The sequence below is a fragment of the Abramis brama genome, assembly GCF_963993115.1.
Source record: "Abramis brama genome assembly, chromosome: 2".
Taxonomy (NCBI): Eukaryota; Metazoa; Chordata; class Actinopteri; order Cypriniformes; family Leuciscidae; genus Abramis; species Abramis brama.
In genome coordinates this window covers 26,443,205-26,457,950 of record NC_139964.1, presented here as the reverse complement: position 1 = coordinate 26,457,950, position 14,746 = coordinate 26,443,205, and the positions used below count along the sequence as shown (strand labels likewise).

General features: G+C 38.4%; 1 protein-coding gene across 1 annotated transcript; it reads right to left on the bottom strand.

Annotated features, from left to right (window-relative positions):
* Nucleotides 1-666: 666 nt before the first annotated feature.
* capn9 (calpain 9) lies at nt 667-14,731 on the bottom strand. Its single transcript, XM_084104748.1, has 20 exons — nt 14,384-14,731; nt 10,504-10,573; nt 10,278-10,396; nt 9,760-9,893; nt 9,512-9,680; nt 9,339-9,422; nt 8,868-8,953; nt 7,650-7,727; nt 7,347-7,507; nt 6,475-6,632; nt 6,180-6,388; nt 5,419-5,455; nt 5,184-5,264; nt 3,246-3,303; nt 3,067-3,131; nt 2,785-2,853; nt 2,604-2,682; nt 1,598-1,714; nt 1,310-1,368; nt 667-1,147 (listed from the first exon to the last, which is right to left on the bottom strand). The coding sequence occupies exons 1-20, from the start codon at nt 14,588-14,590 to the stop codon at nt 1,121-1,123; spliced, it is 2,067 nt and encodes a 688-aa protein (XP_083960874.1). The 5' UTR covers nt 14,591-14,731; the 3' UTR covers nt 667-1,120.
* Between the last annotated feature and the right edge of the window lie 15 nt (nt 14,732-14,746).

The following is a 14,746-nucleotide window of genomic DNA, read 5'->3' as shown; positions in this document are numbered from 1 at the left end:
ATAAATGACAGGAAATACAGACGCAACCATTGTTGTTCTAGAAACACCCCTGATTCACTTTTGGTTTAGTCTAGGGGGACGTCACGTGATGATGATGATGATGCCGCTCGACGCTGCCCTGTGCAAACTGCATTTTTTACAGTCTATGGTGCAAACCTGGTATTTCGTAGAAAATAAATGGCAAACTTCAGAAACTTGTATGTCTAACACACATTACATCGGCTTTTTTGCATTTTATTTAGTAATTTACCAAATAGTTTTCTTATTATATGAATGAATATGCCCATTGTTGCTTTGTAAAATATATTTTATATAAAATATATATATATATATATATAACTTCTATTACTTTTTATAACTTTATATACTTAACGTTTTTTACTTCTACAGTAATATGTGACGTTTCACCTTTAAAAAGATACCAAACTTTAAAAGTCTGTGCTCCGAAGTAGGCTATTCAAGATTTATAACAATTTAAGTTGGAAAAGTAATTTTCATGTCATATATGTTAAATATTTCATTATATTTAAAAATGGGTCAAATTGACCCGCAGCATAACACAAGGGTTAACCATGAATACATTTAGTTCAATTTTTTTTTTTTTCATAGGGATGATTTGCTGACAGAATGCATAGACCTTGTTTAATATTGAACAAATTATTATTTGTACAATTAACATATTTAATTATTGGTTTCTCTGTCACAGCTTGTCAATAACAAAAGCCACAGTCATTTTTTTATTGAAATTTTTAATTAATTTAAAGCCCTGATTTTGTTCATTACGCATGCACCTTTCGAGATGAAAACTTGGTGGTTTAGCAGCTCTGTGAAGAATACAAAATCTTGCAATTATCACAATTTCTTGCAAAATCCAATATGCCTCAAATCACAGAAAAATAACAGTAAACATGTGCCAAGAAGAACACAACATTATAGACTTTGTTCACAAAACAATCAAGAGTAAAACTTTCACATGAATCCAAAGTCAGTAGCAATGGGAAAGACCCTGTTTGAGTGTGTGTGTGTGTGTGTGTGTGTGTGTGTGTGTGTGTGTGTGTGTGTGTGTGGAATTGTTCAGAATAACAGTGACTCCATCCATCACACTGTTCCTGCTGAATCCTCAGACGTTCATGGATAACATCAGGAACTGTGAAGAAATTAAGATTTGTTTTGTACAAATTGTACGTGAATTTACATGCTTTACATTCTTATTTTCAAGTCAATGTATAGAGACTATTGCGAAATAAATAAATGAATGCTGTTTTGCATTTTTTACATTTACTAGTGTAAATACAAAATGGTGTGTTACCTGTTGCATGTTCAGACTGATCTCTCCTGTCTTTTTGCTATCAAAGGCCTGGAAAACTCCTGTAACAAATGCCCAAAATCTGTGTTTAAGTGCTCAGGTTTTATCAACACCCACATGTTATAGAAGATTAAATATTATTAATAAATCACACAGGCACAGAATCAATGCTTGCTTAGACAAAGCAGACATTACAGTGAAACATCAGTAATGAAACTTCCAGTATTATTGAGTCTAAGACTAAGAGCTTCAGGCTTATGGCCTGCATGTTGATGCACCGACGTCACTTACGGAACATGTTCTCCAGACGCACGATGAGCGTCAGGTAATCGTCAAAATCAATCTCATAATTATCGTCTGCGAACCGCAGACACACCAACTGCAGAATCTTATTGTTCAACTGCATACCTGAATGAAGAAAACACAAACAAGATCTAAATCAGTTTTCAATGTGGGGTCCAGGGGCCAAAAAGCAGTGCTAGGGGTCCATGGTAATTAGAGAAAAAAACAGTGTAAATGTTATATACACATATATAATATATATATATTAATTGTTTAAAAAATATATATATATTGTTATGGCAATCCTTATCTTGTTTAAATCAATTTTGCCATCATGCACACAGGTAGGGGTGAAGTTTCAACGCAGACACACAAAGATTTTCCAGAGATTACTGCAGTTGAGGTTTGTGGTTTATTGTAAAAAATTTTACAAACAGATGAACAGATTTCTTATCTTGTTCCCAGTTGTTATCTGATCTGTAATCCATGCTCTGTGGTCTGGTGAGAACTGTGTGTGCTCCCCCTACCTGTGGCTACCACTTATATACAACCATGTGCATCTAACCCAGTGTCCCAAATACTAATATAAATCTATCCAAACAAAAATAAAATATTATGCAAACAATAAACATAAATGGGTCCTACATATATTATATATATATATATATATATATATATATATATATATTTTTTTTTTTTTTTAAACAATTATAATAAAAAAATGAATTTTATTTAAAAAAAATTGAAATTAAGAGATAAATAAGTTAATAAAACGAGCAAATAATGCAAATAAATAAGGCATCTAACAGTAGAGTGCTAATGAGTACCAAAAAAAGTAATTATTCAACTAATTTCCAAATAATATATATAATTTGAATGCACATATTTTGGGGATCTGTTGCATCTAAAAGATCTAAATCATATACCAGTAATTACTCTAGTACTATTTACTAATTATTTCTAAATAACTCTATTTAGATTGCACTGCTGTAGTTGATCATCAGGTCAGGTTTACCTGCAGCGGTCAGAGCACTGCGGAGCTCGTAGGAAGACATGCGTCCTGAACGATCCGTGTCATAAGACAAGAACAGCATCTACAACAGCACAAGACACAACTTTCTCTGGTGAAACTTCATTCTGAGAGCTATGCCGACTCATGATAAACAGACGAGTGAATGCATTATTCTGTAACTCACGATCCATTTCTTCAGCTTATCCCAGAAAACTTTGAACTCCTCGAATTCCAGCATTCCTGAGCCATCCACCTGTACTCGGTTCAGGAAAACTGAGCCACATAATTATAGGCCTACACCTCAAAGTATTGTAGTCATAATCCCTACATACCAAACTTGACAACAGTTTATTATACTTCACAAGATTACATGTTAGTTTTTGTAATTAAGCGTGGGACACTAGTGGGTTTGTTAAGTTTTATTTTTAGACTAATAATAATAAATGTACAGCCCTTGAGAGGATACATCCATCAGGTTTATGATGCTGTGGCAAGTGTTGAGGGTCAGACCATCAAACTTAACCTCTTTCCCTGCAGAGAGACAGGGTCATATGACATGTTGTTAGCATTCATGTTTATCACTGAATACAAAAAAAGAAAGAAATATTCCTGGATTAAAATGCTTGAATATGGTGACAGACTCACTTCTGCTCAGAACACTGTTCAGCACGTGCTGCAGTTCTCTGGCGCTGATGGCTTTATCCTACACAGACACATTGGGAAGAGTGTAAAACATACTGTAACCAGACGAGGGCGCGCGCTCATAAGTAATATCTTATGCCAACACTGTATCGCCACAGAACTCTGCATAAGCCAGGGATTCACAAATTTGTTTCTCAGCCGAAAATCATTGACCTAAAATACATACTTGTTGTAAGATTTTAAATTAATATTACAAAAATGTAACAACTGTTAATGGTCACGTGACATACAGGTAAACAAATAAAATATTTGATCGTATTTTTATTAATCTTTTAGTTTTGTATAGTTTTTTATTTAAAAAAATAATTATTTGTTTTAATTAAAAAAAAAATGATGTAATTATTAGTTTTTCATTATCTCACGAACACGCTAGTGATGGGCAATCCGGCTCTTTTTCGTGAGCCGGCTCGTTTGACTCATCTCACTGAAAAGAGCCGGCTCTTTTTGACTCACAAACGGCTCTTTAAAAAATATATGTTTTAACTCGCTGAAAGTCCACCGCACAACTGTGCAACATGAATATTCACATTTTTAATTGTCCATAACAACCCGAAAACTTGTCTGCTTGCCTTGCACATCTAATTAATGGGCAAAGTTATGACTGACTATTTTTCTTACCTTCTTTTTTTATTTTTTATGTGGATGTTATTGAGCTTGTAGAAGTTTAGCTCTTGCGTTCTTCTGAACATCTTGCGCTGCCATTGCCCGATATCATTTCTGAGTCATATCAGACCATAATCTATCTCTCTTTTAAATGCCTATTCCACGAGTGGTAGCTACGACTGGCTGTTTTAAAATATAACTAATATCGAAACAAAATAACAAAACAACCCAGGCAGTCTCATCTACGAGACGTTTAGGCCTCCTCCAATAGTAGGCTACTGACAGCTAGGGTCATAGCTTGCAGGTTTGCTTAGTGGCAAACTTTTTTCATTTGACTGGTTCAACCGCCACCCGCCCGAATTTAATTAAAATATTATTTTTCGTCACGTCATCCGCCCGATCCGCGGTTTATCCGCATCTAGTGTGTGTGTGAGAGTTAGCTCGGCCCTCCCTCATGCAGTTTAATTGGTTGACAACATTGCGTGTATGATTGACAGGAACAGAATGTGAGGCTGATAAGACAGTCGAAACAAATGTGTGCGCGCCTTTAGGCCTATATAATTATGTTTTTGTTGGTTTTTGAATTAGTCAATTATTTTAAATACAATTAAAATCATTCATTATTTCATTATTAGCCTACATAATGATTTAATTTCTATAGGCTATATTTTTAAAAGTAGAGTCGGCTCTTCAGATATGCGAGCCGGCTCCCGTCGTTCACCTACAAGAGCCGGCTCTTAGATCCGGCTCATTCGCGAACGACCCATCACTAGAACACGCTGCATTTCCCTTTAGGAAACACTGCGGCACTGCAGTAGACGGTTGACTTGACTCGACGGAGGTAATTAATTAAGACGAGTATATCGGATTATCTAAATTTATATGAATTTATTGACGTTTATATCCCGATATGACTTTTTTCTCAAAATTGTGAGGTAAGGAGCCCTAAAGCGGCAAGGTGGTTTGAAAAAAAAACTGAAATGGGGGGGAAAATAATAAGTAAATGCTTTTGGATGTATGTCCCAAATGGACGTGGTGGTGGAAAACAATATGAGATCATGGGAGTAACAATAAGTAAATGCTTTTGCGTTCTCTAGCAAATGTTTTGCTTTCCCCGCAAACGAAATAGCTGCTAACAACTTCATATTTTTTTCCTTCATCATGTCACTTCAGGGGCTCTGTGATATGTAAAATCACAATTAACTTTTTTATTTGTTTATTATTAGTATTATTCTGTAGCGGAAAGAAAACAAGCTTCCGCAGTTTTCCGTGTCTTACCGATCCAGCGATCTGTTCAAAAAGTCTCCTCAGGCCCTTCTCCTCGTCTGTCTCTTCTTCAGGGGGGTTTGGCTTAGGTGGCTTCACAAAAAAAGAGAAACATACACTTTTAACGTACAACATCAATTCATGCCAAACTATTTACACCTAAACTGTATTTGAGTCTTTCCCAGCGCACAAACACACAAAAATAAACCATGGCATGGCTTTTTTTTTTTTTTTTTTTTTTACTCACATCTGGCAAATCTGCTTGAATGGTGTTTCCCATCTCACTGCAAACACAAAACATATTACATTATGCAATTATGTGCTGTAAAAATACATTACTGAATATAATTTGCTTTGAGGAACTACCTCACTGTCCACCATCTTACCAACAATAATGATAAATGTTAGGGTTTTTTTGCCTAAGAAAGAAATTCTGGGTAAACGGATAAACAAAAATAAACAAATAAAACAAAATGGTACAAATAAACTGCAGAACAAGCAATGACTGTGGTAACTTTATCCATTGAAAGGATACTATGCCAAAGATATTCCTTATTCAAACTGATGTGAGATTGAATAAGTGCACTCAATAACGTCCACAATGGTTTCGGACACCCAATTGGCTGTTCCCTCAAATAGTTCCCTATTTAATTTTTTTTGGCTTTTAGAATGAATACGTTAGCCTTACTGTTATCTATAAGCTAGTGTGCTCCAAAACAATGACAAAATTCACATTTAGAAGACCAAACCCAACGTTGAAAATGAAAATCAGGTTGATGTCAGAAGCCAACGTCAGATTGACGTTAAACTCCAACGTTGGACAGATGTTGTATTGTGGTTAAAAATGAAAATCGGGTTGATGTTAGAAACCAACATCAGTCGGGTTCTGACGTCAATCTGATGTCAATCTGACGTCTGGTTCTGACGTCAACCCGACTTTCATTTCCAACCAAAATGCAACCCCAAAATCTGGCTGATAAAACTGAAGAGTAGGTTGGATAGACTTACACAGCTCCAGCTTTCTTCTCAGAGAAGATCCGGATTAGGAAGTCGGCCTCCTTGTGTGGCTGGAAGGTGGTGGGAACCAGCAGGTAATTCCCTGGCGGGAGTCGGAAGCGCTCGGACACCTCCCTCATGTTGACGTAACTACGACTCCGCGCTTTAGAGCCATTGTAGCGGAAAAAGTCCTTCCCCTGGTGGTCTTGATCATCAGGAGCCTATGGGTACAGCAAGTGACCAGGTGAGCTAGAAGCACTACAGGAAGTTCTCCAAACTCGTCTACAGCATTTTATCTCTCTTTTACCTCATAAATGGCAAAGCCGACAGTTTCCATGTCAAGCCCTTCCTTCCTGAGCCGACGCCGGTTCTTCTGCAACAGGGCCACGATGACGCTACACAGCTTATCGCCATCGTCTGGATCTTTCAGACGAAGCTTAAACTGCGGGTTTGTCCAGAATGTGTCTGAGAAGATCAAGATCGAGAGGAACGCAAATGTAAGACTATGTAACGCTAAAGAGTGAAATTACTGTAGCCTCATGTATTAATGATAGCATGAATAAACATAAGGGGTGTAACAATATATCGTGTCCCAATATATCGCAATACAAAAATGCATCAATATGTATTGTGGATAGTTCAAAATGGAAATTTCTGTGTAAGAAAGAATTCAAGTTTATAGAGTTTTAGTGTCAGTACTACATTAAACTACTATATATAATGTGGGATATAATGTATAATAATGCAATGGGGGAATATTTGTGTGTCCTGATAATGCCAAATGCTCTTATGTTACCAGTAAAAGTGGCCAACATTATTTTAAATATATCTAGTCAGTGACAGAGTGCAATGTTAGTCTAAAATAATTCTGTATTTTCAGCTTCAGAATCATGAATATTTTTATTCTGGTGTCTCTATTGTCCTGTGCATTGGGTTTCCAGCACCAAGTCCAAGATATTCATTTACACCCACAATGTAATAGCAAACTTAGCATTTTAATCAACAGCACATTTTTTGTTAACTTTTTACCAAATGTCTTGGAGTATCGCAATAATATCGTATCGTGAGTTCAGTATCGCGATATGTATCGAATCGTGACACGAGGGTCTCATTACACCCCTAATAAACATGCATGCTTTTATGATGAAATCTACGCTAATTTGGCTTCATGATACTGACCGATGAAGTTCCTACAGCCGCCAGCAGTGGCGCCCCTGATCCAGTTTCCCTCAAACAGGTTCACCTCCCACTTCTTCATGATGTCATCTGAGAGAGAGTCTGCAGTCAGGTTACAGATCTCAATCTTATCGTAGTTGGATTTGAAGTCTTCAAACTCCATCCTGCAACACAACAAGTCATACAAGTTAGTACCGCAGGTCTGATAGTGGACGCTTGGTCAGCAGAAGCTTCTCAGAGGATTTTTAGTGGAGCTGTTTAAGAGAAATCAGTCTGATGTGAACTGGACCGATGGGTCGTACGTACCAGAACTCTCCGTCATCCAGGGAATTGTGCAGCAATCGATTCTTCTCTGCACTGTCAATGATGCTCCATTCCCTAGCGCTGGAAATACAAGATTTGGAGCATTTACAGTGACATCCCAAGTACACATGTAATGTATTTACAGTTACTATTTATTTATAAATGTAATGATTATTAATTATAAATGTATTTTATAATTTAAATGCACATTAAATATATTTATCAACAAACAATTAAGCTGCAAATAATACTAAACAACTGATAAATATTAGAGGTGGTGCACCATATATTGACAGACACTTAATTATTTATTTACTGATAAATGGTCAAATTAAATTATTCATAGTGAAATTTAATCTAATACCATTGTTTTTTGGGGGCTTTTTTGTAATGTGCATGTAAAACCTAACTAGTCTGACGATTTTAGAGGGTCATGAGACCCTAAAACACATTTTTTTGAAATGTTAAATTCCCCTGAAGTCAATAATTGTATCCCTTAAAACTAATCTTTGATCACCAAAATTACATATTTAAACGTTTTTTCCTTGAAAAAAACTATTCATGCCTTAAAATAGCTTGAATGTAACTCTACACCCTTGCCTCATTTAGTATATGTGATTCTATGAATATGCAAATGAGCCCCGCCTCCACTCACTCACTCCAGCTCAGAGATCCACTCGTTGACGATCACACGTTGACCTGATTGGTTACAAGGTAGTTTGTGACGTCAGAAACACCAGTGATTTTAGGGTCTTTTTACACAACACCGTTTTCAAATAAAAACGTAAAACTTTTAATGCGTTTTGGTCGTTCGTTTACACGACCATGGTGTTTTGAGTGCCTGAAAATGCAAACTTTTGAAACGGGTTTCAAAGTGCAAGTTTTTGAAAACGGTCTCCGTGTAAACAACAAAAACTCGGTTCAGCGCTGTTTGTTCACAGCCTGTTCAGCTTTGCGTCCTGAGACCCGTGTCGTAAGTGTATGTTCCTCAGTACAGTAACACAAAAGTGCTCTGTTGAATAATAAGATGTCTGCATTTTGCTCCATCTTTTTTTGCATGCAATAACTCATCCTGTGCATTTTTCACTTCGCATTCTACAAGACCTTTGCAGCGATATATGACACAAGACTGTCTGATCTCGAAGATGTTTTTTTGTAAATTATTTTATGATTTTTTGTAATATTATTTCATAAACGGACTATGTCATCATGGTTGCTTACTTGTCACTCCAGGGCCCGTTCCACTCCACCTGACCCCAGGGGTTACGGACACGAATCAGCTGGACCTTCGCTCCTCTGTAGTTGACCTGAAGAAACAAGACAAAATAGAAAGAGGAAAATAGTGAATCTGAGCCAAAAAAAAAAGAAGAGAAGATAACAAGTGCTGGGCAACGGTTAATCGCATCCCAAAATAAAAGTTTGTGTTTATGCAATATATGTGTGTGTACTGTGTACTGTCTATAATTAATTTGTATATATAAATACACACACATGCATGTATATATTTAAGAAATATTTTTTATATAACACTTTTTTTTTTTAAATATATACATGCATGTGTGTGTATTTATATATACAAACTAATTATACACAGTACACACATATATATTGCATAAACACAAACTTTTATTTTGGATGCGATTAATCTGCCCAGCACTAACATCTCGTTTGAATGAGCGTTGTTGTGTTTACCTCATCCACTCCAGTGACGGAGTAAGCGTGTCCTTTAACCAGACCGGTGGTGGTTTGGGCTTCGGATTCAGCAGAACTTGTGATCTAGCGACATGAAAACACAAACATGTGGAAATCGGGAACGGAAGATTGGGTTATTGATCCCACTTTGAATCCAGCAATTCTTGGCTTACATCGATGGAGCATCCGAGCATGGACCCTCTCTCCACGGCTTTCTTGAGGATGATGAAGAGGTTGTTCGGGGCGCTCTTCGTCTCGTACATCTCGCCCACACCACCGGTGAAGTCCTCCATCGCCTCCATGGTGCTTCCACCTTTCAGGGATTCATAGCTGCCGTTCAGTCTGAGAGAGGCGCACAGGAATGAGATTGACATCTCAAACTAAGATTTGACATTTTGTTTTTGTGAACTAAAGTGCATACTTGGCGTAGGCCTTCTCCAGAAGCGCACTCCAGAACTCAGTTTGGTCGGCGGAGTGGAGGAACATCAGGTTGTTCCTCACACACGGGAGTCTGTCATCCACCACCACATCCATCCATTTATTATGCTGCCAGAACTGTGAACAAGGCGAGTTTGATTAGGGTTCAAGGCCAATGTGGACCTGTAGGCCATCGGCGAGTAGGGGACCAGGGGTGTAACGATACCCTCATGTCACGATTCGATACATATCACGATACTGAACTCATGATACGATATTATTGCGATACTCCAAGACATGTGACAAAAGGTTAACATAAATGCACTGTTGATTAAAATGCTAAATTTGGTATTACATTGAAAATGAATAGGTTTGGACTTGGTGCTGGAAACCCAATGCACAGGACAATAGAGACACCAGAATAAAAATATTCATGATTCTGAAGCTGAAAATACTGAATTATTTTAGGCGAATATGCTTATACTATATATTGTTACTCCTCTATCAGCGAGTGAGACTCACCTGGAAATGGAAGATACCGGCATATCCGCGGTCAAAGCCCTGGTCATGTGGGACGACCCTCTTCAGCGTCTCCTCATGGAGGGTCAGGGAGGCGATCGCTGCCAACAGCCAGCAGTCTCCTGTGCGGCCATATATGATATATTACTGAATATATACTCATATATTATGCATAATGCATGGACATTCTTTGGTCATTGAAGGTGAAGAAACAATAAGGAAAACATACCCAGCTGCCCCTGACAGATGTCTGTCCTGGTGGCTCCTCCTGTGATGAATTGTGGGGTTTTGCAGATTTCCTGAATTTGAACAGATCAGAAAAAAAATATCAATCAATTTATCAAATCTAATAACACCCATCCATCTATATATCTATATATATATCTATATATATATATCTATATATATATATATATATATATGTTTATCTATCCATTCATCCAGCTATCCATCTGTCTATCTACCTGTCCATCCATCCATCTATCTGTCTATCTACCCGTCCATCCATCCATCTATCTGTCTATCTACCCGTCCATCCATCCGTCCATCTGTCTATCTACCCGTCCATCCATCCGTCCATCTGTCTATCTACCCGTCCATCCATCCATCCATCTGTCTATCTACCCGTCCATCCATCCATCCATCTGTCTATCTACCCGTCCATCCATCCATCTATCTGTCTATCTACCCGTCCATCCATCCATCTATCTACCCGTCCATCCATCCGTCCATCTGTCTATCTACCCGTCCATCCATCCGTCCATCTGTCTATCTACCCGTCCATCCATCCATCCATCTGTCTATCTACCCGTCCATCCATCCATCCATCTGTCTATCTACCCGTCCATCCATCCATCTATCTGTCTATCTACCCGTCCATCCATCCATCTATCTACCCGTCCATCCATCCGTCCATCTGTCTATCTACCCGTCCATCCATCCATCCGTCTGTCTGTCTATCTACCCGTCCATCTGTCTATCTACCCTTCCATCATCCATCCATCCATCCATCTATCTGTCTATCTACCCATCCATCCATCTGTCTATCTACCCGTCCATCCATCCGTCCATCTGTCTATCTACCCTTCCATCCATCTGTCTGTCTATCTACCCGTCCATCCATCCGTCCATCTGTCTATCTACCCTTCCATCCATCTGTCTGTCTATCTACCCGTCCATCCATCCGTCCATCTGTCTATCTACCCGTCCATCCATCCATCCATCTGTCTATCTACCCATCCATCCATCTGTCTGTCTATCTACCCGTCCATCCATCCGTCCATCTGTCTATCTACCCGTCCATCCATCCATCCATCTGTCTGTCTATCTACCCGTCCATCCATCCGTCCATCTGTCTATCTACCCTTCCATCCATCCGTCCGTCTGTCTATCTATCCATCCATCCGTCTGTCTACCCATCCATCCATCCATCCGTCTATCTACCGTCCATCCATCCATCTACCCGTCCATCCATCCATCCGTCTGTCTACCCATCCATCCATCCATCCGTCTATCTACCCGTCCGTCCATCCATCCATCCATCCGTCTGTCTGTCTGTCTACCCATCTGTCTATCTACCTGTCCATTTATCCAAACATTTTTAGAATATTTTATGGAAAAAAAAGGTTATTGTAGGTTGTATTCACAACAGTGAACTTTGCTCCCATTAATTCTGTCTGTTGTTAAACTTTAAGCTACTTTTTTACAGACATTTCCAGAAGTTACAACACATCACATGACCAGCAGTTACTAATGAATCGTTTGATTGAAGACTGAGGGAGATGTGAACGCCCATGATGCCTGTGTGAGGTGTGTTCACATAACTCAAGCCCTCACTCTTCACTCGGTGCATATCTAAGGTCGCTCTGCGGGAACACCCTGGAATGAAATGCAGTTGTAGTTTCATTCAGAGGTCATTTTAAGTCTCTCAAGCGTGAGGGGTGTGGATCATCTTATATCAAATGTGAAGTGACGTGTAGCCAAGAATGGTGTCCTACACTCAGAAATTGTGCTCTGCATTTCACACATCATTTGTCATAACCACTTATAAGCTGTTCTTAAACTCAGCCCAATAGTCCATTTCCAACCAGGATCCACTTCATATTCCAACAATCAACACCAAATAAACAATGTGCGTTCATGCATGCTTACATTCCACCTGCATTCCTGACCTGTTTCATGGCATCCGTCTCCAATGGCTACTCCATAAATGTATTTAATGCACAAATATGACTGTTTGTTTTGTTACTCTCAAAGGAAAGTGAAATGTCAGGAAATACAGCACTGGTGTGTTCATAAAATTGACAACCTGGGCTGCGTTTCCCAAAAGCATCATGATTGCACTCTTAAAAATAAAGGTTCCAAAAGGGGGTTTTCACAGGAATGATGAAGAACCATTTTGGGTTAATCTAAGAACATTTTAGTGAACAGTTCTTAAAAGAACCATATTTTCTTAGTTTGAAGAACATTTGAAAAATCTAAAGAATCTTGTGTGCAATGGAAAGGTTCCATGGATGTCAAAGATTCTTTATGGAACCATCTATGGCGATAAAGAATCTTTATTTTTAAGAGTGATTTTTTAGCAATTGTTCTACGATAAACTTAGGCTTGTTACAGTGTGCTTTTGGGAAACGCAGCTCTGATTGATTCGAGGCCTGGAATTACTCTGCAAACTTGCACGACAGGTTTTAAAATGTTCATACATTCTAAAATATCGTTTTATACATTCTAATAAAAGTCGTCTGCCATAACAATCAAAAATCATGACAACGTCTTCAATTAGCAATTCAGTTAGTAATTACTAACTGTAAAAACCACTCCCATTCATTCATCTAACATCCTTCTATACATGAACTGGAAGAAAGAAATGCTTCAACCCCATTCAAAAACTATTCAGTGCCTTTATCAGCCACTAAAGTGACTAAATTCAGCATTTCATTCTCTACTTTAGTATTGAGGAACATGTAACAATTTGACAGTTCCACACATTTGCGTCCACCTTTAAGGGTTATGCTCAGCTTTATCCTGTAGATTTCAGGGAATACCCTCAAATTCACCCACAATTCCCTCTGCAGTGATCATATATATCCTCCTGGGACCCATGAACAGACTTTTGTCCATTTTGACATTATATTTTAGTGAATTTCTCTGACCTCATACACGTCACAGTTTTAGAGATGCCAAATGTATGGAGGTTTCACCTGGACAACAACTCCTCCTTGGTCTTTAAAAATGGCTGACATTAATTTAGTGATCACATTTAGCACTCTTATGGAAATATGATAATATTTTGTAATTTTCATTTAAACCTGACTCATTTTCAAATTATTTGTCATAAATCAACATTTCAGGGAAATGTTATGGGGTTTCCAATCAAAATATGACTTTCTGTTACAAAACAGGGCCTTGATTTCATACATGTCCACTGTAGAGACACCAGGACTTAAATCATGTTTATCAGGCATTTTGGGAGACACAAGTGAATATGGAAAGAAATTATACATCAATATTCCTATGAAATTTTAGATATTATGAAAATGTTGCCTTGCCACAGGAACACATTAATATGCAAATTTGGAATGACATTTATGGCCATTTTACCCACATATTGCATGAAGTATACAATTCATTCCATTATATATTTCATAACAGCTGAGAATCATACACAAAGTTTGGTTAAAAAAAAATCCTGAAACTTGATTGGTGAATAAAAACCCATTGTTTTTGCCTATACATGCAATTTCTTGTCTCCTTATTTTTAAACAACTGAGTCCTGGTGTCCACTACAGAGAACATAGCATAACACATGAATAAAATATAATTTATAACTTATGCTCTAAACAATGTAATGACATGGAGGATATGAAAGTAAAAACCCATTTAGGGCAATTGCTTCATTGGGGCATCTTGCTCCATCAAATCCATTTGGTTTGTAATGCGATTGGAGTCTCATTCTGTGTGCATGAACAACTCTTGTTTGATATTGCAGTGAATTATTGAAGTCAAAAGTGCTTCAGATATCCCAGACTACCCCATTTCATCATTCCCAAGATGCATCAACTCAGATTTCTGCAGGAACCTTATCCAAGTGTCATGAAGTGCTCACTTACCCCCGGCCTCTTCCATTCAAAGTTAACAGGGACCCTCTGGCTGAAGAAGAGAGAGTCTTCCACGGCAGGGAAATCAGGATCCTCAAACAACTTCCCCTTCTTCAAACACTCCTGCCGGAGCTGTTCGAAGGTCTTCCCGTCCGCCTGCGTGCTCTCCACGAGGGTCGCCTGCCCAGAGCCGCTCGCCTGATTCACAACGTAGGGCATCTTCAAATCAACTCCAAAACCACAGAGAGGACACTAGCTCTACTGGAGCTGGAAGTGTGTGAGTGTGTGAGATATTCAGCCACACTGGCCGGTGGACAGGCTTGTCAGGTTGGCGTCACACCCATCCAGAGCAGAAACTGGTTAGGGTGAAAGCAA